Source organism: Typha angustifolia, chromosome 9 (genome assembly GCF_048772165.1).
Source record: "Typha angustifolia cultivar Huaian chromosome 9, ASM4877216v1, whole genome shotgun sequence".
Taxonomy (NCBI): Eukaryota; Viridiplantae; Streptophyta; class Magnoliopsida; order Poales; family Typhaceae; genus Typha; species Typha angustifolia.
The window spans coordinates 444,963-464,523 of NC_133247.1; the positions used below are offsets into that span (position 1 = coordinate 444,963).

A 19,561-nucleotide genomic window follows, 5' to 3' on the forward strand; every position below is an offset into this window, starting at 1 on the left:
GTAGTTCTCTTTCCCCCATGGTACGATGGACTTAATAATTTTTTCCATGGCACTCAATTGGCAAGGCTCTGATGGTACTCGTCAATGAGTTAATGGTCTGATAAGCAGTGGTTAATGTGGATTAGCATTAGATGTGGAGATATATTGAGGCAATGCTGCACTTTGATCTGGTTTTATTTAAACAGTTAATCTCCAATTAATTATTACCACTCCAATTAATTTTTTAAAGTTCTTCTTCCTACGTCGGCACGATAAATCGCCTAAAATTTCTAGCGTAGGATCGCCAGCTTCTCTCGCTTCTAGGGTTCTGGGTTTTGGGGAGACTACAGCAAATACGTTTCGCTCCTCTTTTCACCCTCTCCACTCAAACCCTTTTCCTTGGTTTGCAATGCTCTGTTTCCGATCTCATTCTGTAAATTTTGTTCCCAAAACTCCGTCTTTGCCGCTCGCTTCTTCATCTCAGAAAATATTGTCCTTTATTTCTCGTTGTAAACCCTAGATGCTATGAGATGGAGGAAGTTGTTTACTATCTCCTGGGACCGGACGCTCAAGACGCTGAGAAACCCAAGTGCTAAATCCTTCGAAAAATCACAACTTTCTCTCTCGCCTGAAATTGTCAACTCAACTGTTTCAAACTGCGGATCGGATACCATTGCTCTGAGCTTTTTCCTGTGGTGCGCTCGCCAGCGGAATTACTTCCATGACTCCCGCTCCTTTGAACGGATGGTCCCCATCGTCCGCCGGCTCACGAATCGCTTTGGGTCTGTTTCAGGGATCGTTTGTGACTTGGAGAGTGCCGGCTGTTCCATAAAGGCACAGACTTTCTTGGTTTTGCTTAGGATATATTGGCGCGGGAACTTGTACAGGTCTGCTCTCGAAGCATTCGATGAAATGGGCAGGCGGAATTTTGTGCCCAACACCTTTGCTCGGAATGTGATTCTTGATGTTCTGTTCAGGGTTGGTCATGTCGATGAAGCTATGAAGTTTCTTGGTGATACAAACCTCCCAAATTTTCTTACATACAACATAGCATTAAGTAACCTTTGCAAGTTAGGTGATTGGCTGAGAGTTCGATATATTTTCAGAGAAATGATAAAGAGAGGATTTCACCCAAATACTGGGTCATTTACATCTATTCTTGATTGTTGTAGAAAAGTCGGTAGGTTTTCAGAGTTGCTGCAAGTGTTAGCTTTCATGATTGTATCCGGTAAGCAGCTCACAGTGATCATATGGACAATTTTGATTGACTGTCAATGTCAAATTGGGAGAGTCGATGCAGCTATTACATTGTTACAAAATATGGTATATTCTGGGTGTTCACCCACTGTTGTAACTTATACCTCTGTTATTAAGGGACTTTTTCGAGCTCAGAGGCAGGATGAGGTTGTTGGGCTATTGGATTGTATGCTATCTAGTAAGTGCACTCCTGACCTGATCCTTTTTAATGTTTTGATGGATTGCTTGTCTAAAGATAGAAGATATGACGATGCAATCAATGTTTTCTTTGGTCTATATGAAAGGAAACTACAGCCAGATTCCTTTACTCTATCTACTTTGATGTCTATATTATGCTCATCTGGAAATATGAGATTGCTTTGTAAGCTAGTTCCAAGGATCAATGCGTCTTTTGATCTTGTGGCTTGTAATTCCATACTGAATATTTTATGTAAGGCTGGTTTTCCATCTCATGCAGTAGGGTTTTACTTTGATATGGTTGAGAAGGGAATCATCCCTGACAGCTATAGTTATGTTGGATTATTGAATGCTCTCTTCTGGTTGGGAAGAATCGACTGTGCAATTAGTGTCTACCATGCTATTGTTGTGAATAATCCTAATTTGGATGCTTATGTTCATACGACAATTCTCAATGGATTGATTAAAAGAGGAAAATATTGCATGGCCATTAGGCTGTTCAGAAAAGCTGTTTCTGAGAATTATCGTCTTGATGTTGTGTGTTATACTATTGCTATACATGGGCTTTTTCTGGCTGGAATGTCTGAAGAGGCTTGCAATTTGTTTGACCAGATGAAACAGTTTGGTGTTGTTCCCAATACTTGTACATATAATGTGATGCTTCGTGGCCTTTGTAAGACTTGTGATATAGAGGCAGTCAAGCAATTACTAAAAGATATGGAATTTGCTGAAGTCGAGATGGACAACTTCTCATTCAACACTATAGTTGTTTTGTTGATTAAATTACACCGTGTTAGTTCAGCTTCCCTTTTGTTCAAGAAAATGCTTGAACTGGGAATAAAACCTAATGCAGACACTTACTCATTGCTTTCCCGAGATCTCGGCATCTTCTTCATTGAAAATTTTGATTTGTATCCACAACGGACATATCATTTTAAGGAGGAAAATATTATCGAAACTGCTGGTTCTGACTCATCCGATGATTTCCTCCTGTGCACCAGTAACTAGGCAATTTTCTATATTGTTGATAAAAGAAATCCATTAACCTTACACTTTTATATCGGTAAGTTGGATCTTGGTCGACGGATGCTGGATGAAATTGCTCATGTAATCCAGCTATTGTTTTGCAGCCAGAGAGCTATCCGGAGGTATAATTCTGATAACTTCTCTTGTCCTGCTTTCGGTTGTACCGCATATAGAATAAAACATAATTTTTCAACATTAACAATTTGATACTTGTTTCTTCTATGACTGTATTTCATGCTAATTTTTTGACCTGCGTGCTTCTGACTGTTGTATCCAATGCTTGTATTTGATTTACCGTGGAAATATGCCTTCATAATAATATATATGCTGTATTTGCTGCTATTTTACCTGCTGTTCTATTAACAATTGTACTCGTCATTATTTGGTTTTTTCTACTTTAGTACTCAGTGGTAATTCGTAAATGGTGTTAGTGTGTAAATTACCTATAAAGGCATGTTAAGCAGAGAATATCTTGCTTTCCATTCATGCAAAATTGAAACAAACTTTACTTGATTTCACATGTCAATTTTCATGTTGTTAATATTCATCTCCTCTCCTTTTAATTTCATTGCCTTACTCTGTTCAAGGGTGTTTGTTTTCAATTTGTTAATTGTGCAGACTATTTTAAATAGCTTTACACTATTTTCGAGAAGGAAAAGGAGGGATAAAGTCTTGGGTAAAATCTGTTTCAGTTAATTCCTGATGTTAACTATTTTTTCGTTTGGATATTTTGATGTTATATGAGGCCGTCATGATATTATTTTAGATCATATTGTGATTTAGAAGAATGATTGATTTCATAATTGTCAGTATGCAGTGAATAAGTGTTGTCCATATATCCTTGAACTGCATGGATGGCTAAACTTAGTTCCCTTTTTTTTTAAACAGGTTCCCGACTGAAATTTTCCGGGACTCTTTTGACACGATTCAGCCCATTGAGAGTTAGCAGCATGTTGCAATAATTTTTGGTTAGCTGCACCCATGAATGCTATGCAGGTTTGAACATACCCTCACTAAAGTTTGTGTTGGAAAATTAGCAGAAAATATGTAAACTTTCGCAAGCACTTGGTGCCGATTCTTTTGAGGTACATAAAAAAATCCTTCAATTTCTTTCCAGAAATCTGCTCGAGATTTGAGGAAGTTTCCCATAGGCTTTCGAAATATTTGTGATACTACTCGATCTAACTTCCTGGAGGAAGTGTGATGGAATTTCGAAGCTAACAGTCAAAATTGCATGGGTGTGTAATTACACGCACAAAAGTTTGAAGCTGCTGGGAAAAGTGCCAGCCCCTTTTGTTGATTAAGCTGGAGGTTCCCATCTCAATGAAGAAGCTGTTGAAGATATGGCAGCAGGTTGAGTTATTGTTGTTCTCTCTGAATAATCTCGCTGCAGTTGTGACACCAAAATTGGTGGAATTCAGAGTGGCGAAGCGCATGTATCATCTCTGTGGGAATTTTGTAATGCCTTAAAATTTAACTCCTTTAGGTGGGTTCCTTTTTTTTTTTTTTTTTTTTTGAAAGAAAAAACTCTTATATTTATTATTCGAAAGTTTGGCTTAGAGCAAATGAGCAACGATTCGATGCAAACCATTTAATTATTAGAAAGAATTTTCATCCTTTGTAAATTAAGGGGTATATAAGATAATTTGCATTGATCTTTTTTCTTTCTCATAAAAAAATGGACCAATTAAGAGAAATAAAAGAGGACTAAAAAAATGGGGCTTTATTTGTAATATAGTCTGGGTATAAGGCGTTATTTGTTAATTTCTCTTAGTTTCTATTCTTTCTCGCTCAACTACTTGGTTCAAAACTGGCGTGGCTCAGCCCATGAGCAACCGAGTAGCCCAACCCGATAGCAGACTTCGGATCGGATATCCAGACCCTGTGTACTTCTATTTGATCCGATACTGAGCTATTATTTCGTTGTTCGGTTTTCCCCAACAATAGGCGGCGTAGAAAGCAGGCAATTTTCTTGTCCGTTCCGTTCCGTTCTTTGGCTTCGTCTACCTCGCTGCGCTCGCATCAGCTAGGGTTTGTAAGGTTTCCTTCTATTCTCCTATTCTTTCCTTTCTTTAGGGTTCCTATACGTACGATATGTTAATCTCGGCTTCGAATAAAACTATTTTTTCCATTTTAAGTTCTTATATTCACTTTTTCGTTGGTATTTTCTTCTGATTTTTGTCTTCCCTAACATCTTTTTCGCAGGAAGAGTGGAGGAGGTTTTTGTATCACCTGCTTCTCTCAAAGTTATCAAAAAGATCAAAGAGAAAAGAAAAGATGGTTGTTGGGCTGATAAATGCTAACCCTGTGGTGTATGAGAAGAAAGAACGACGCGTTCGGAGTGTACAAACTGTTACGGATGAATATGCGGAAGAGCTAATAGATCAGCTAGAAATTTTTGATATCCTTTTATTACATAAATTTCATTTCTTTACATGCTCTTAACTTTCCTTTTCATTTCTTTTTCTTATTTCAAGAGTTATTTGCACACTAGATATCGTCAATTATCTGTCTTGAGTATGTGGGGTAGTTGATATAACTATGTTAATACTGGAAGAAGAAATATTTTTCTGAGAGGCCTTTGATTGAAGTTATTTTTTGGCATATCGGCTAGATGAAGAACTATCTCTCTGGTCTAGATATGCCCTCTACTAGATTGTCTTTCGTCTGATTTGGTGGGTTTATGTGGGATTATTAGTTTACTTACTATCATCTTTAGACCAGTTCCTCCTCTTTCTGGAATGATTATAACAACTCTCCATTGATAATGCTTTGAATTTTAAAAATAAGCAATGTTTAAGTGTTCTTTTTTCTTTGTTAGGACTACTACTATTGCAAAATAGTTGTGCTCTTTATTTGACCACATTCCGGTAAATATTGTGGTTCAATATGGTAAAACAAAAAAGAGTGTTACAAATGACAAAGATGAATGAGGTAGTAATTTGAATAATGTAATGGATGTACAGTAACTTAGGAAGAATGGTTTTTGGGGTATAATCAAGCTGGCTTATGACTTGCTAACCGTGCCATGATTGTGGGAGAGTTTTAGGTCTGAGAATGTTCAACAACAATTTTGAACAAGTTTATGGTACAACATCAGTCCAAATATTGTTCTTGAGGTTGCTAGCCACATTATATAATGACTTCATTTTCTTCAAAATTATGTGATGTTTTTCTATTCCTTAATATTCATAAATCATATTAGAGATATAAAAGACCCAGAACACCCATATTCACTGGAAGAGTTGAAGGTGGTGACAGAAGATTCTGTTGAACTCAACAACAAGCAAAATCATGTTCGGTACGTAAACATCCTGCTATTTTTTAATAGAGCTCCTGTGACATCTTGTAATATGGTGCAGTAATGCCATGCTTGACCACTATCTTAATTTCATGTAGGGTCATTTTTACTCCAACAGTGGAGCACTGCAGTATGGCAACTGTTATTGGACTTTGCATACGTGTAAAACTATTGCGCAGTCTTCCCTCTCGTTACAAGGTATGCTAGCAGGACTATATAAATTCTATTATCTCAAATTTTGTCGAAATCGTATGTAACCACTTGTAACAATAGAAGCTAGCAAGTTGCAGAACTCTTATGAGTACAAGTTAGAAAGTATGATTTCATGTATTTCCATGACATGAATATTGACTAGCTATAGCAGACGAACAATGACATTAATGCTTCTCTCTGGTGGGTGAAATAATTTCATATACTATACTTGGACGAGCTAGTCTTCAAGCTGCAATGGAGGACTTTGAAACTATAAAGCTAGACTCTTTGCGGGAAAGTTATTTGATGAGTTTCTTTTTTGTCTATCATTTCAAATATGTACAATCTGTTCTCCTCTATTGCAAATTGATTTTGGAAGGTAGGGGACTGTATCATTTATAGGTCCTTATTTAATTCTGTACTTCTGCATATAGTTGTTGTGATGTTGTCAGATTAGATTTGACTACGGAAAGCATTTTATTTATCTTGTTCCGGCTTGTTGTATTTAGGTATAGCAATATATGAAGTTACCTTGTTATCATCTGGTGTGTGACCAGAGTATGCACATGTCTGTCTCTTCATTAATTGATATTAGGATTACATAGATCTTCCTGGTAAAAGGTTTTGGAGTATCTATCAGTGAAATTAGAATGTAAAAGAGGTCATAGATATGACAATGTTGTGAAACCAGTAGTAAGTCTCTTATCAACTCTTGAGCAATTGATTCGCCGTCTTAGCTTCATCATTACATTTTAATGATGGATTGTGATATTTTAGCTTTCATCTAGAAAGTATCTTTTTCTTTGCAGTTAAGTGGCTTCCAACCATCACTTATACTGTAGCTACGTGGATCAAGTAGTTTTTCTTTCTAATTCCCCTCCATTTTCTGTAGGTGGATATCAAAGTGGCACCTGGGACACATGCAACTGAAGCTGCCGGTATTGTCTCATTTCATTTTTTTTACTGCCGTAATACCAATTCCAGCCTTTTCTTATATAAATTTCTAAAATCTTTCCATTTCGCTCTTGCAGTCAATAAGCAATTAAATGACAAGGAACGTGTTGCAGCAGCTTTGGAAAATCCCAATCTGTTGGAAATGGTCGAGGAGTGCTTATCACCCACGTTCGATTGATGCTTTTCTCTTATCAGATTGCAGCGGATCATGGGCTTTTCCCAGTATAGCACAAGGTTGTGTAAGAATGGTTTTCCACTTTGCTCGACCCTAGCTTTAGGTGCGGCCATTTGTTATCCTTGGCCTTTTGTCATTTGAAAATAGTTACTACAGGTGTTGCGTTTGTTTTGGAACTTACAGTAGAAAGATGTAGAAATTAGTAAATCGATGCGGAAGCAAATATCGCCAGAGTTGTATAATGGCAGCTGTTGATTTCTGTGGACGGGTGCATTTCATGATGATTAAATGAATAAACTTGGCCAGAGTTGTTGTATCTATCTGATCATAACTGTGATGATCACTTTGCTTTATGTTTTATTCTGGCTACAAGTTCATATTGTGATGCATCGGTTTATTCAGAAATCATTGTTGCGGAAGTATTGGCACGACTAGAAGCATTATGAATATGATCACCTTTCTTAGACACAGCGTTTGTTTGATCTCTAAACAATCCAAATACAAATTTGTTACAACAAAGATCTAAAGAAGAAAAATTGGGAAGCATACCCCTCAAAGGGTGACAAAAGCTACAGAGCGACTCCTAGTAAAGAAGAAGCAGAGGAAGGTTTTGAGAAAGAACCCAACTTACTCATGCATCAATGAGATACAACTTGGTATATATTTCATCAGGTATGATGGATATGGAAAGGAATCAAGGGAATGTGAAGGAGCCACCAATCTGCGACGCCGCATTTTCGGAAGGAGGCTTGATTGCAACCCAGAGCAGCGATATAGTGATGGCCACCAGCCCCGACCAGACGTAGACAATGGTGGGCGTCCTCCCTCTCCTCCCCATGAGACCTTTTGCAAAGGGATAGAGATGAGCCAACACCCAGAAGCTAAAGAAAACGCCACCCAAGAGCTTGCTCCACTGAGGTATGGTGCTGTATATAGTCCGGCTGAACCCGACGGCGATGGCGATCAGATTGATCATGATGATGGTCAGCGGCGGTATCATCAGCGAAGTCCATTTCACGACGTACAGTTCGGCGAACTCGTCGTCGACGTCGTCTCCCAAGGATTTGGATGTGAGCGTGAATGAGATCTCAATGCCGGCTATCACTTTAAGTAGCCCTTGCACCACGGCGGCGAGGTGGGCGCTGGTGCCGCCGATGAGCCAGAACTGCTCGTTTCGCCACCATTCTTCGAGCTCGATGCCCGACCACTTGATCTCGAGCACGGCGAGCAGCATGAGCGTGACGGTGATGAGGAGGAGGTAGGTGAGGAAGGTGACGTTGAGCGTTTGGACGATGAACTGGCCGGAGAAGAGCGAGAGGGCCGGGAGGAAGCAATAGACGATGAGGAAGATGGAGGTGAAGGGGTAGATGCCGACGTTGAGGTAGGCGATGCGCTGCAGGATCTTCATCTTGGAGCTGGCCAGTAGCGCATTGTTCCGCGAGAAGAAGATCTCGACGGAGCCAGTGGCCCACCGGAGAACCTGATGCAGCCGGTCGGTGAGGTTAATTGGCGCCGTTCCACGGAAGGCGTCGCGTTGGGTGACGCAGTAGACGGACTTCCAACCTCGGTTGTGCATCCGGTAGCCGGTGACCACGTCCTCTGTTACGGAGCCATAGATCCACCCCACTCTCTGCCCCCACTCCGTCTTCTCTTCGTACCAGCAAGATATCACACTGATCGCCTCCGCTACTATGGATGCATCCAGAATCTCTCTCGGGATGGTCAACGCACCCGGCGGCCTACCGTTCTTCACCGACGGGTGATCGGCGAGAGGCCGCCCCTGGAACTCGGCGACGGGGATCGAATCAATCAAGAAGCTCGAATTGCCAAATTTTTTCGGAAATGTTGCCAAATTCATGTCGTCTTCGTCGAAGTCGCCCATGCGAAGCGCGCGGGTCTCCTCCGAGTCGGCGGCGGCAGCGGCGGAGGACTTCTTGCGGCGGCGGGGCAAGCAGCAGCTGCAGCATCCCGGGGAGTGGTCTTTTGCGCGAGGAGGGTCGAAGCCGTAGAGCGCGACGCGGCGGAAGAGGCAACCCGTGCCGACGTAGACGGGGCCCATGAGTCCGTCGAGGGCGCGCATGTTGACGTCGAAGAAGACAGTGTTGTGGTTGGCGTAGCGGTCGGAGGGGTCGATGCCTTCGAACCGCTGCGGGAACTGAACGTAGCAGAGGCGGTCGCCGCCGCGGTCCATCATGAAGCACATCCCCTCGCGGAGAGCCTGAGAATTGTAGATATAGTGATCGCAATCGAGGTTAAGCATGAAGGGTCCGTTCGACATGATCGCGGAAGCTCGGACGAGCGCATTCATGGCGCCGGCCTTCTTGTTGTGGTCGTATCCCGGGCGCTTCTCACGTGACATGTAGACCAACATCGGCAACCGGACATCGACGTCCTTGAAGTCGATCGGCGACTTCTCGCTGCCGTTGCCGTACATTGGCATGTCGCTCGGCGGCTTCAGCATCACCTGGATTATCCCGGCGTGGTCGCCGCGGGCGTGGTCTGGCGACGGCTGCAGCCACGTGCCGGGCCAGTGCGTGCCGTCGGCCATCCACGTGGCCTTGGGTATCTTCACCGGCTCTAACGGCTCGTCTCCGCTCTTCTCCCGCTGCTTGTTCATCGCCTGGATCTCCTCGCGAGCGTGGTAGGCGTCGGACCGGCGGCGGATGGAGTCCGGCAGGCTGTTAATCCTAACCTTGAACTCGTCGAACTCGCGTTTGACCCTCCTCCGGTCCTTGACGAAGTCGGCCTTCACCTTGTTCTTGTAAGGATCCCTCTTCAAGCTGAAGTAGCTGTCGGGGTTCCTCGGTTCGATGTCGTGCTTCCGGCAGAAGGGTATCCACAAGTTCGCGAAGCTCGCCGCCTCCGCCATGGCCTCGAATGTGAGGAGCGCGCCGCCGTCGTCGGAGACGTAGCAGGCGAGCTTCTCGACGGGGTAGTCCGCGGCGAGGATGGAGAGGATGGTGTTGGCGGTGACCAAGACGGGTTCTTTCTCGGGGTCGGCCGTGGAGACGAAGACGTCGACGCCGGGGAGGTCGGATTTGCCGGTGGGATTGTTGGGCCGCGGCGTCTCGAACTTCTCCTTGAGGACGGAGAGGTCGGTAGCGCGGTTAACGGGGCAGAGCTTGGGGAGCTGGTCGAGCAGCCATGAGAAGGCGAACCAGATCTCGCAGACGATGGACATCCCCCATAGCCAGACCGCGTCCTCGTTCTTATGCTTGATTCGCCATGTCAGGAAGAGACCCAATGCAACCATGCGGACGAGGACGAGGAGCCTGTGAACAAATCAATAAGAAGAGAATAAAGAGGAATCTTTTCATCTTAATGGTGTGAATCACAACACACACACACACACACACACACACACACCTGTATGGACTTATGACGGCCGCCGGAATCTTAAGCTTTCGAGTTAGTGGTCTCCATGGCTTGTTCATCAACTCCTTGGGCTGCCCATGCCCACCTCCGCCACTCCCATCATCATCGTCTCCATTAATCCCATCAGGCCATATCGCATTCCCATACCCATAGGTCCCCTTCGTCTCAAACAGCCACCTGTTGTGATCGAAATCCCCCGTCTCGCTCCGGCTCATTGTCGACTGTTTCACCAGCGACAGCCTTCTCTCCATCTTCCCTGGGCCTGACGAAGGCGGCGGCGGCAGAGACAAAGCACGCGCCGCCTCATTGTTAGAGTTTGCGACCACCTCGTCCCACTCGGTCATCTTGTAGGGCTCCTTACACCCAGGGCAGAGGCCACCGCCGCTCTTGACTGCGTCCAGGAAGCATTCGACGCAAACCTTGAGGTCGCAGTCACAGGGGACGATGTCAATTCCTCGGCTGTTGCGGGGAACCTATTAGAATTTAAAATGATCGAAACATATCATTCTCTATCGTCGATTCCAAGATTTTAAAATCAATGTAGAATTAAGATTTTTCAGAGAAAGAAGATGGTGAGTTAACACGACCTTGTTATCGCAGCCATGGACGGCGCAAGTGATGGCATTGGAGCCGGAGTTGGACATCTGTACGTGGCCGGGGCCGGGGTCGAGCACCTTGTCCATGAGGTGGGCGCGGGTGACGGCATTGAATCCGCCGGTGAAGAGGGAGTTGGAGACGTAGTGCTCTTCCACCTTGGCGGTGATGGAAGACGAGTCCAATGGCTCGTCCATGGGTTGGTTGTCGGGGGTCATGGGAATGTGGACGTGGTAGTCTTGGAAGTCCACGCTGCTGATCTCGCTGTCAAGGTCGTCGCGGGAGTAGCTGATGAAGCGACCGGAATCGGTGCGGCGGCCGAAGACCACCGTGGGAGGAGGCGGCGGCACAGTTGACTGCTTGCCACCCCCCTGGTTTGACATGGATGGCATCCGGGATGGTTGCGTGTTCTTGAGGATGCCTTTGGAGGCCATGGCCTCTGCTTCTTATACTCTGCAACATTATTTGCAATCATAAAGGAAATGATCATTCGTTTTCTTCAACGACACCAAGTTGACATGGGTAATTCTACATTATCGAATCTTTCTCGGGAAAATGAACAAATATATCTTTTTAATAAACACAAGATGTATGAAAGGAAATCAATCACTAGTAAATGCCTTACCACAGGGGCAGAGGTGATAATTAATATAAAAGATGCAAACTTTTTCGGGTAAATAAGCAAGAAAACGGAGCAAATTGTGATCTTTTCCTGATTCAAAGACGAAGCAAATCTAGTAAAAGTCTCACTTCACGGACAGCGGAAGGCGAAATCTTAACTGGGTATTCTTCAAATCAGAGCATGGCCTTCTAAGCTGATGTGAATTATATGGAAATCCAGAAGCAGAGGCTTACCGAGTAGCTGTAGTTTATATTGAGAGAAATGAGAGAAACCAAAAAATGGATTCACTCTCTCTTCTCCATCTCTTTGTTTCCGTCCCTGAAGCGTTCAAAGCCTAGCTGGAGTTAATGGCGAAAAACTGGAGCTGGAAGAGTGAAGGCAAGAGAGACCAATCGTGTTCTTGAGGGCTTGCTTCGACAGCTATAGCAAAGCAACAGAAACGGCTCCAAATTCCAACCTTTCTTAGGCTAAGTAAGAGAACTCTATTGCCATTGCCATTGCCATTACCATTACCATTGCTAAGCGAAGCTTCGGAGGGGAGATGAAGGAAGGAAGGGCTTCCAAGATGCGAAGAAAGGAAGGCAGAGAGGGGCGGGGAGTATATAGGGAACCGCCACGTGGCATGAAAGAGTGGAGATGACGTGGTAACAATGTGAACTGTGGGTCCACGCCGCGGGTTGGTAATCGGCTTAGTATGCCGAGGTTATCCCTGAAGTTGACCTTAAATTACGGGATTGCCTCGATGGCTTGATCGTTTTAACAGTTAAATCTTAGTCATTAAGAAGTTGCTTTTGGAATTTGGATTCATATCCACCTCATCTCAACCTGGCATCGATAAGGTATGGGATCCGCATTGTTAATGATGACTCATAAATTTAAGGTTATGTGAAACATGAGATTGAGTCAAATTTGTGTTACTGGTACTATGAACCTGTGACTAAATGAAAGTTTATAGTATTTATAATATATAAATAATCAAATGCATCATACTCTGTAAACTAAAAATTTGAAATAATATGATGACTTGGATGATGCACTCAATAATGAGATTATATATTTGTTCACAGTGATTTATTAACGAGTCTCTTGTAATTAAAATGACTACTAGAGTTAACGACGCTGTTTCAATTTACCTCTCTCTCTCTCTCTCTCTCTCTCTTTAAGAGAGCTTCGATGGCAACCTCGTAATATTCTATGAAAGCTAGGTCCTAAAAGCTCGTTCGACCGCGTGAGCGATGTGAGATTTATGTGGGGTCCACCGACATGTCGACTTGCCACGTGGCGAGGGAGTCGTGCTGACAAGTATGCAGCACGCACGAAATTAAGCAGTGGTCGGGATCACGACGGAGAGTATTGTGGAGTTATGCCTCTCATGACTTTGGGCTGCCAAACTACCCAACATTTGGTTATGTTTCTCTTTTAAAACTATTACCACTAACTAATTCAGCTCTACATTATTATGCATGCTATTTAGTTTGACAACAAATACATTGTATCAGGAGAGCAGTGTTTAGTTTTGGAATTTGGGGAGATGAAATGGCCATTAATTGTTTTTGCAATCCTAGGTTAATTTTACTTTGGAGGCTAATGTTAGCTAAACTATAGTGTAATTTTGTTTGAAATCATATTTAATTAGCCTAAAATTCGAATATGAATATCCCTATTAATGACAAGATTATTATTCAATTCTCTATAATTTTCTCACTAACTAGAATTTTTTCGATGATAAAAATAACTATTACACTTTAGTATTTTTAAATATTTAAGTTAAAAGTACAAGGGGATTTAATATAATTGAGCAAACCACGAGAAGAATAAAATGTAATTTTCTGATATAGGAACCACTGATCCAATAGTAACTATCTTTTTTTGATGATTCATGAGCCCAATAGCTAGATATGGATCGGACAAAGGGACAACCCTTTATAGATACAGAGGCACTTTAGACTCAACCGAGCTTTTAGTTGTCTAGTTTAGGCTTTAAACTATATTCGTCGCCGAACAATTGGTTCGAATCAAATGCCGCCAAAACCTGTTCTAAGTCGTTGCGTTGTCAAGCTGTTCTTCTAAGTTAATCGCACTGCTGAACCATCAATCGAATCGAGCCACCAAACCGCTAACCACCAAATAATTTCTTTACAATATTATTTGAGATTGGAGTTAAACTCGTGACCTCTTCGGTCATGAGCAAAATAATTACTAACTCTACTATAATTGATTGTTACAATAGTAACTATCCAAGCAGCAAGTCCACAGCAACCCATGCATGCAAACTCTCTTTTATGTGCGGATCCTTTACAATCCAAGTCATAGGAAATACCTACAGCATGGTGTATAGTAATACTCTCCAACAATAATGGAAAAGATTGCTGACAACTTATTACCATCCCTAGCTTGGCCACGAGCTAGTTTCGATGTCCTTCTTATTTCTTTCTTCTTATTTTTTAATTCATAATTAAAAGTTTTTTAAGGTGGTGGTATTAATTTTATGATATATATATATGTATATATATATAATATTAGGGGAATGGAGTAGTTGTTAATTGCTGGTACGTGCTCATAGTTTGTAGTAGTTGTCTCCTATTCTCCATTATTATCTGGGACTTGCTGGCTTTGGTTATAAAAATTACCATAAACAAGCATATGCCACAAACGTGTATGGCTGGAAGAATTCAAGAAAGTATAGAAGGGCATAATGTTCCATAGTTTAATACATTTTCTCAGCTGATAGTTTACGACCATTTTGGTGTATGTGTTATTGATCGATTCACTGGTTTGCTTGGAAGTGATGACTTCGTGTTAATTGTTTTCTTTTGTTTTGTTTTGTTATAATATAAAAGATTTAATAGGAAAAGAATACGCTCGCAGTTCGAGGAACCGAATATGCTGAATAAATTGAACTTTATGCGAACTGTCAATTAGATCAAGGGAATGGAAATTGTTTTTTTAATTTTTTTCTGTGCTCTTTTTTTTCAACAAAGTAGGATGATTAATTTGATAATTTGTGTTTTACTTTGGATGAGTTGTGACTCTCATTCTTAGGTAAGATGTATAAATGTTAATATATCCCTAAAAAGGTCGTCAATTAGTGAGGCATGCATGCATTGCATCACTGGATGAAATTAATTATTAATTGTATGTGAACATATCTTTGCCATTATCTCCCAAGTCATTCTGCCTCCTTTGACTTTGATCTACATTATATTTCCATATATACGTGCTATGCCATCACTAGCAACTAATGTAATAATAAGAGAGAGGAAAAAATAAAATCAAGTCAATAACCTCGTGCTTCCTCAGAGAATCGTCAATTGGGAGAAATTTTTGTGTGTTTTGGAAGATCTTAATGTTACCAAACAACAATTTTGAAGTCCATCTGACTTGGAATCTTAATCATAGTAGAGAAGCAGGTTTAATACTCTCAGTTTTGCTGAATGTTTTAGATGAATTAGATTCGGTAGATGAATCATTAGTAATTCAATTAAGACAAAATGAAAGCCTTTTCTGCAATTTATTAGATTGCAGGGTTGAGGAGCATCCTATAATACTACCAGTAAGTAGCTAAAATTTGTGGACTAAACCCTGTAGTATATAACATTAGTTGAAAGCTTCAATAGACAAAATACTAAACTTGGAAAGATCAGTGATTATGAGAACAATATATATGGACTAGAAATGTAAGAAGTTTCAAGCTTAAGATGATTCAGAATTTCAAGGAAAATCTGGTCCGTAAGAGTCGCTGATAAAGATGGCCAAATTACAAGTAAAATCCAGTTGACCTTGCCTACTAAATTCTTCCTTTTTTGTTGAGATATTGCTAAACTTCAGAGAATAATTAGCTGGATAGCTGAACAGTTGTCACAAGTCATGACTCATGAGGCTGTTACATTGTATTCTGTACAAAAGAAAACCAGAAGCTTTCCATACAAAGATGTCATGAGCCTTCTTTTTCAGAATATGCAACTAGCACTCAGGGAAGAACGACACTCCTCTGCAAAGCATGAATCTAAAGATATGGACAGCTACAACAGAAGGCTCCAAAGAGAAAGATGGTATTCAGAAGATGATCAGATCACCCTTCTGTTGGTCCTTTTTAGTATCACTGTTCTGAGATGTGCTTCCTCCCTTCTTGCCAAAGATCATCTCATCAAGATCATGAAGGACGTCATCATCTCTGCCTGACCTTGCTTGAGAATCTGCTGGTTTTCGTATAAGGGCTTCTTCTTTACTGACCCGAGGAGATTCTTCGGTTTCCACGATAACTGGTATCATTGCAGGTTCTGGTTCAGACTGCACCACCAGAGGTTTCTTCATCTCCTCGTACTTGGAGAGGACCTTCTGCAGTTCGTCATTTATGTTGAAGGCCTCAAGGATTAGGACCTCGTTGTCGAAGTATGTCTCTATAATTCTCTGGATTGTACCCTGACATTCCCAACACTGTTGCACTAGTGTGGAAGTTAAGTCATCCTGCATGAGAAAAGGGAGTAACCACAAAGTGGTATAAGCACACAAACATGTCTTCTTGAAATATAATTAGTCAACCTTGCATAGCAATAGAGTGAAAAAGAAGCATCGTGTGATTCTGGGAGAGTGAACTACTGATAACAGGAGATCTGCAACTTGCACTCTTTAAGACAGTTTTGGAACAAGAATAACATGGAGTGCCCTACCTTCGTCAGCATCAATTCATTTCGAGCCAGATCCAACAGAGAGCTCTTCGACAAACCACTATTAATTAGGTATTTGGTGCAAAAGCCAATGCTTTTAAATGTAAGCAGATTTAATCAAGCATTTGTCATAGATGAGCATATTTGGTGTCAGACTCAATGTTTTAAAAACTAGAGTAGATTTATATTTTGAATGCTCCCAGGAAATAGAAATTAATTTGCCGATTGTAAGTCCAAAAATCCTCTGAAACATGAAAGTAGAAAAAATAGGATGAGGTAGAAAAAGTATGTTAAATGGAGGATTCCTAGCTCATGTGAACCTCGATCCTCAGTAGTTGCTGATTAAGACAGTAGTTTACGCTTAAAGACCAAACAAAGAAACTAGGTCACCTGTAAAGCCTCCTGTTGTGGGGAAGAAGATAGCACTGTCGAAAGAAGTTCTATACTATTTTGAGCCACATTGAATGCCTCCTTGGCTTGTTCAGCAGTAAAAGAATGGACAGCAACTTCATGGTAAGTTTGGTTTATTGCAGTAGCGTATGATCCTGTATCTGAAACCGAACGTGGTGGGGTAAATATAGGAGCCAAACTCTCATTGTCTCGTCCAGGAAATTGAATCCCTCTAGATTTCAAGCTCTACACAAGCAGAACAAGACAAATATTAATATAAGTTGTTAATGCAGCAGACTTCAATTAGCCTTACCATGTAAAATAAATCTAACTTGCTCAAAAGAAAATAATAATGTGGAACATGTGAGTTGTTCATGAATGTGAAGCACCTCAAGAAAATTTAATTCTTTTGAAGTAACAGAGGTGCCTTTATTAAGCAAGTACATTTATTATGCAATGAATATAGGAATTGCAACACTAGCTATTGGACCAACTCTACATGAATAATGCACAATATCAATGTAAATGCAAACTTTGTTGGTGAGCTCCTGAAAACTTGCAGTGGTATTTAGTATATAGATGATATGGGAATCAAAAGAGAGTAATTGTCTTCACTGTTTGATGTCATACTAAGCCTGTTCTAAATGATGGAGTTCCTACCTTATCAGAACATAATCAGCAATATAATTTATAGAAGTCAATACCTTGTAAGTTTCCTCATATACTGGCAAGTACCGTAGTTCATCTCCTGACTCTCCCCATGCTTCAATAAGGACAAGAGCCTTGTTTCTATTGTTCACTACAGTTCGGGGATCATCAATCAATTTAATCATCTCATCAAGAACCCGCTCTGCAGCAACCTCAGAGAAAGCCTTCTCACAGTTCTTCACGCAGGTCTCAAGGAGAACGAGAGCAAGATATTGTACCCTAGGGTTCTTTAGCATGATTCTCTTCTTGACCGCACGAATCAGTTCAACGCTGTTGACTTTCTCGCTATTGATCATATCGCAGATCTCGAGGTTGGTAGCCCAGTCCACTCCACCCATGTTCTCTGAGGTGGCCTCATCAACAATCTTATCTGCCATGTTCTGACCTTGGAATAATTCCTTCATCTTAAAGCTCATAGAACTCATTCCCACGGACATCTTACGCCCAACCTCAGCTCCGCTTATCTTCAGACGTGACCTGAAGGAGCTGACTTTCTCCATCAAATTCTCGCTCATCTTGAACACCTTGCAGACGCCAAGTCGCCAAGTAGAAATAAACCTATAAATAGAGGGAATTGACTATAAGTACGAACATATCCTTATTATGCTTATTAAAAAACACAAATAGCAACTGCAAATAAAAAGACCTTTACACCTAGAGGATGTGCAAACCACAAGACGATACCTTAAAAACACCAATAGGATGTGGAAGCCATAAGAAGATACATATGATGAATTTAGGAACAATACGAAAGAAAGCAATTGAGACTACATGAAAACAAAATCATCTGCACATAATAGATAGAATATAGAACATACAATCCGTGATGAGATAATTTTATCGTTTGATTGCCCTAATGTGTACCTTGAAATCTGATACTTAGTTGAGCAATTCCCAGAAGAATAAAAAAAGCAGGAAATTTTTCTAAATTCACGTAGAATCCTAGAAATAAAACAATAATCTCAAAGAAAGCATAATATAGAAAGACAAGAAGTATCTAGGGTTCCATTAAAAAACTCAGCCTACAGAATTATAACCATCAAATATATCAACAGTCTGTGATTAATCCAAAATGATGCGAGGAAAGATTCTTTTTAACCTCATGAATCGCTTAATAAAGTTACATGTCGAAGAACCTGAATTGAATTCTCAAAACCAGGTCTGACCAACAAAATTCTCCCAGCAGCAAAATATGAATTCCGGCCAAAAGGTCACATCTTTCTTTGAAAGATAAAGAAATTTTCATAAAAGAAAAAGATACAGAAAAATTAAAGTCATTAACGATAAAAAGAAAAGAAAAAAAACAATATGAAGTCAAAGCTTGAAATTTCACACGATTACCTCAATCTAAATCAAGAGGGAACAATAATTCTTCCTCTCTCTGTCTGGTTTCTTCGTCTCCCTTCTCTTTCTGTCTGTCTTCGATCACTGCGTTGGGGTTGCCAGTCTTGGGTTTGCGCTCGCGCTCTGCTCTGCTCTTGTTCTCCATATAAATCTGGAAAAGATGAATATAATATAGAATATAATGCCAACCGGAAGTATAATAAACTAATAATGCTGAGAAGTAACGAGTGTATTAAAGACATCCACCGTTGGATTCGGGCGATCAAAAGCTTTTCGACTGCGATGTTCCGCAGATTACACTTTAAAGTAGGACCTTTATGAGGTTTTAAATCCCTGTAGGATACGTAGGTAACTCTTAACAACATCGGGATAACAAGTGGAGTTGGCAATGAGTAGCGGTACTTACACAAATACACCAGCAATTCCCGAGTCCTAGTCTATACTCTCTAGCCAAACAATAGGGTAAACATTATTCTTTGGAAAGTTGCGGCTGACCTCGCCTATCACAAAATGGCTATTATATACCAGTTCCAGAGGCAGAGATCCCTCAGAGAAGTTGTTAGCAAATGTAGTCGTTGGACCTACTCCACTCTTCTGCTTCATTCTACCAGAAAATTTTCCTTCCGAGACCACCTTTAAAATATTCTAGCTAAAGACTTTGTATATTTTTCACATTTTATGCATATTTCTTATGTAATGTTATATATTTTTATTATAAAAAGTGTGCATCTAATATAAATATTAAATACATTTAGTTTAATCTTATTATTACTAAAACCCCAGAACCTAGGTGTGCAACA

The 19,561-nt window shown here is 41.1% G+C and overlaps 4 protein-coding genes across 5 annotated transcripts; 2 read left to right on the forward strand and 2 right to left on the reverse strand.

Annotated features, from left to right (window-relative positions):
* The first annotated feature begins 252 nt into the window (after positions 1 to 252).
* On the forward strand, positions 253 to 4,020 carry LOC140766490 (uncharacterized). Its single transcript, XM_073105861.1, has 3 exons — positions 253 to 2,561; positions 3,328 to 3,435; positions 3,557 to 4,020. The coding sequence occupies exon 1, from the start codon at positions 505 to 507 to the stop codon at positions 2,419 to 2,421; it is 1,917 nt and encodes a 638-aa protein (XP_072961962.1). The 5' UTR covers positions 253 to 504; the 3' UTR covers positions 2,422 to 2,561; positions 3,328 to 3,435; positions 3,557 to 4,020.
* Positions 4,021 to 4,336: 316 nt separating this feature from the next.
* LOC140767349 (protein AE7) lies at positions 4,337 to 7,379 on the forward strand. 2 transcript variants are annotated; one of them, XM_073107216.1, is made up of 6 exons: positions 4,337 to 4,479; positions 4,645 to 4,840; positions 5,635 to 5,740; positions 5,839 to 5,938; positions 6,825 to 6,870; positions 6,964 to 7,379. In XM_073107216.1, exons 2-6 carry the CDS (start codon positions 4,717 to 4,719, stop codon positions 7,062 to 7,064), a joined length of 477 nt encoding a protein of 158 aa, XP_072963317.1. In that variant the 5' UTR covers positions 4,337 to 4,479; positions 4,645 to 4,716; the 3' UTR covers positions 7,065 to 7,379. The 2 variants fall into 2 exon arrangements, with proteins under 2 accessions (XP_072963317.1, XP_072963318.1); XM_073107217.1 differs by having other exon boundaries at positions 4,407 to 4,474.
* Positions 7,380 to 7,510: 131 nt separating this feature from the next.
* LOC140767350 (cellulose synthase-like protein D1) lies at positions 7,511 to 11,958 on the reverse strand. The gene is made up of 3 exons (XM_073107218.1): positions 11,024 to 11,958; positions 10,428 to 10,909; positions 7,511 to 10,333 (listed from the first exon to the last, which is right to left on the reverse strand). Exons 1-3 carry the CDS (start codon positions 11,462 to 11,464, stop codon positions 7,756 to 7,758), a joined length of 3,501 nt encoding a protein of 1,166 aa, XP_072963319.1. The 5' UTR covers positions 11,465 to 11,958; the 3' UTR covers positions 7,511 to 7,755.
* Positions 11,959 to 15,315: 3,357 nt separating this feature from the next.
* On the reverse strand, positions 15,316 to 19,076 carry LOC140767009 (TOM1-like protein 1). Its single transcript, XM_073106743.1, has 5 exons — positions 19,008 to 19,076; positions 18,759 to 18,912; positions 17,414 to 17,975; positions 16,710 to 16,955; positions 15,316 to 16,119 (listed from the first exon to the last, which is right to left on the reverse strand). Exons 3-5 carry the CDS (start codon positions 17,930 to 17,932, stop codon positions 15,709 to 15,711), a joined length of 1,176 nt encoding a protein of 391 aa, XP_072962844.1. The 5' UTR covers positions 17,933 to 17,975; positions 18,759 to 18,912; positions 19,008 to 19,076; the 3' UTR covers positions 15,316 to 15,708.
* Between the last annotated feature and the right edge of the window lie 485 nt (positions 19,077 to 19,561).

Bases quoted from the DNA above. Each gene is read 5' to 3' on its own strand.
- LOC140767349 (XM_073107216.1), top strand. From the start codon at position 4,717: ATGGTTGTTGGGCTGATAAATGCTAACCCTGTGGTGTATGAGAAGAAA. The intron at 5,741-5,838 runs GTACGTAAACAT...AATTTCATGTAG, and splicing joins AACAAGCAAAATCATGTTCG to GGTCATTTTTACTCCAACAG. The intron at 5,939-6,824 runs GTATGCTAGCAG...CATTTTCTGTAG, and splicing joins GTCTTCCCTCTCGTTACAAG to GTGGATATCAAAGTGGCACC.
- LOC140767350 (XM_073107218.1), bottom strand. From the start codon at position 11,464: ATGGCCTCCAAAGGCATCCTCAAGAACACGCAACCATCCCGGATGCCA. The intron at 10,910-11,023 runs GTCGTGTTAACT...AAATTCTAATAG, and splicing joins TCCATGGCTGCGATAACAAG to GTTCCCCGCAACAGCCGAGG. The intron at 10,334-10,427 runs GTGTGTGTGTGT...ATTTGTTCACAG, and splicing joins GCCGTCATAAGTCCATACAG to GCTCCTCGTCCTCGTCCGCA.
- LOC140767009 (XM_073106743.1), bottom strand. From the start codon at position 17,932: ATGAGCGAGAATTTGATGGAGAAAGTCAGCTCCTTCAGGTCACGTCTG. The intron at 16,956-17,413 runs GTATTGACTTCT...CTGCTTGTGTAG, and splicing joins TATATGAGGAAACTTACAAG to AGCTTGAAATCTAGAGGGAT. The intron at 16,120-16,709 runs GTGACCTAGTTT...TTTCTCATGCAG, and splicing joins CACAACAGGAGGCTTTACAG to GATGACTTAACTTCCACACT.
- LOC140766490 (XM_073105861.1), top strand. From the start codon at position 505: ATGAGATGGAGGAAGTTGTTTACTATCTCCTGGGACCGGACGCTCAAG.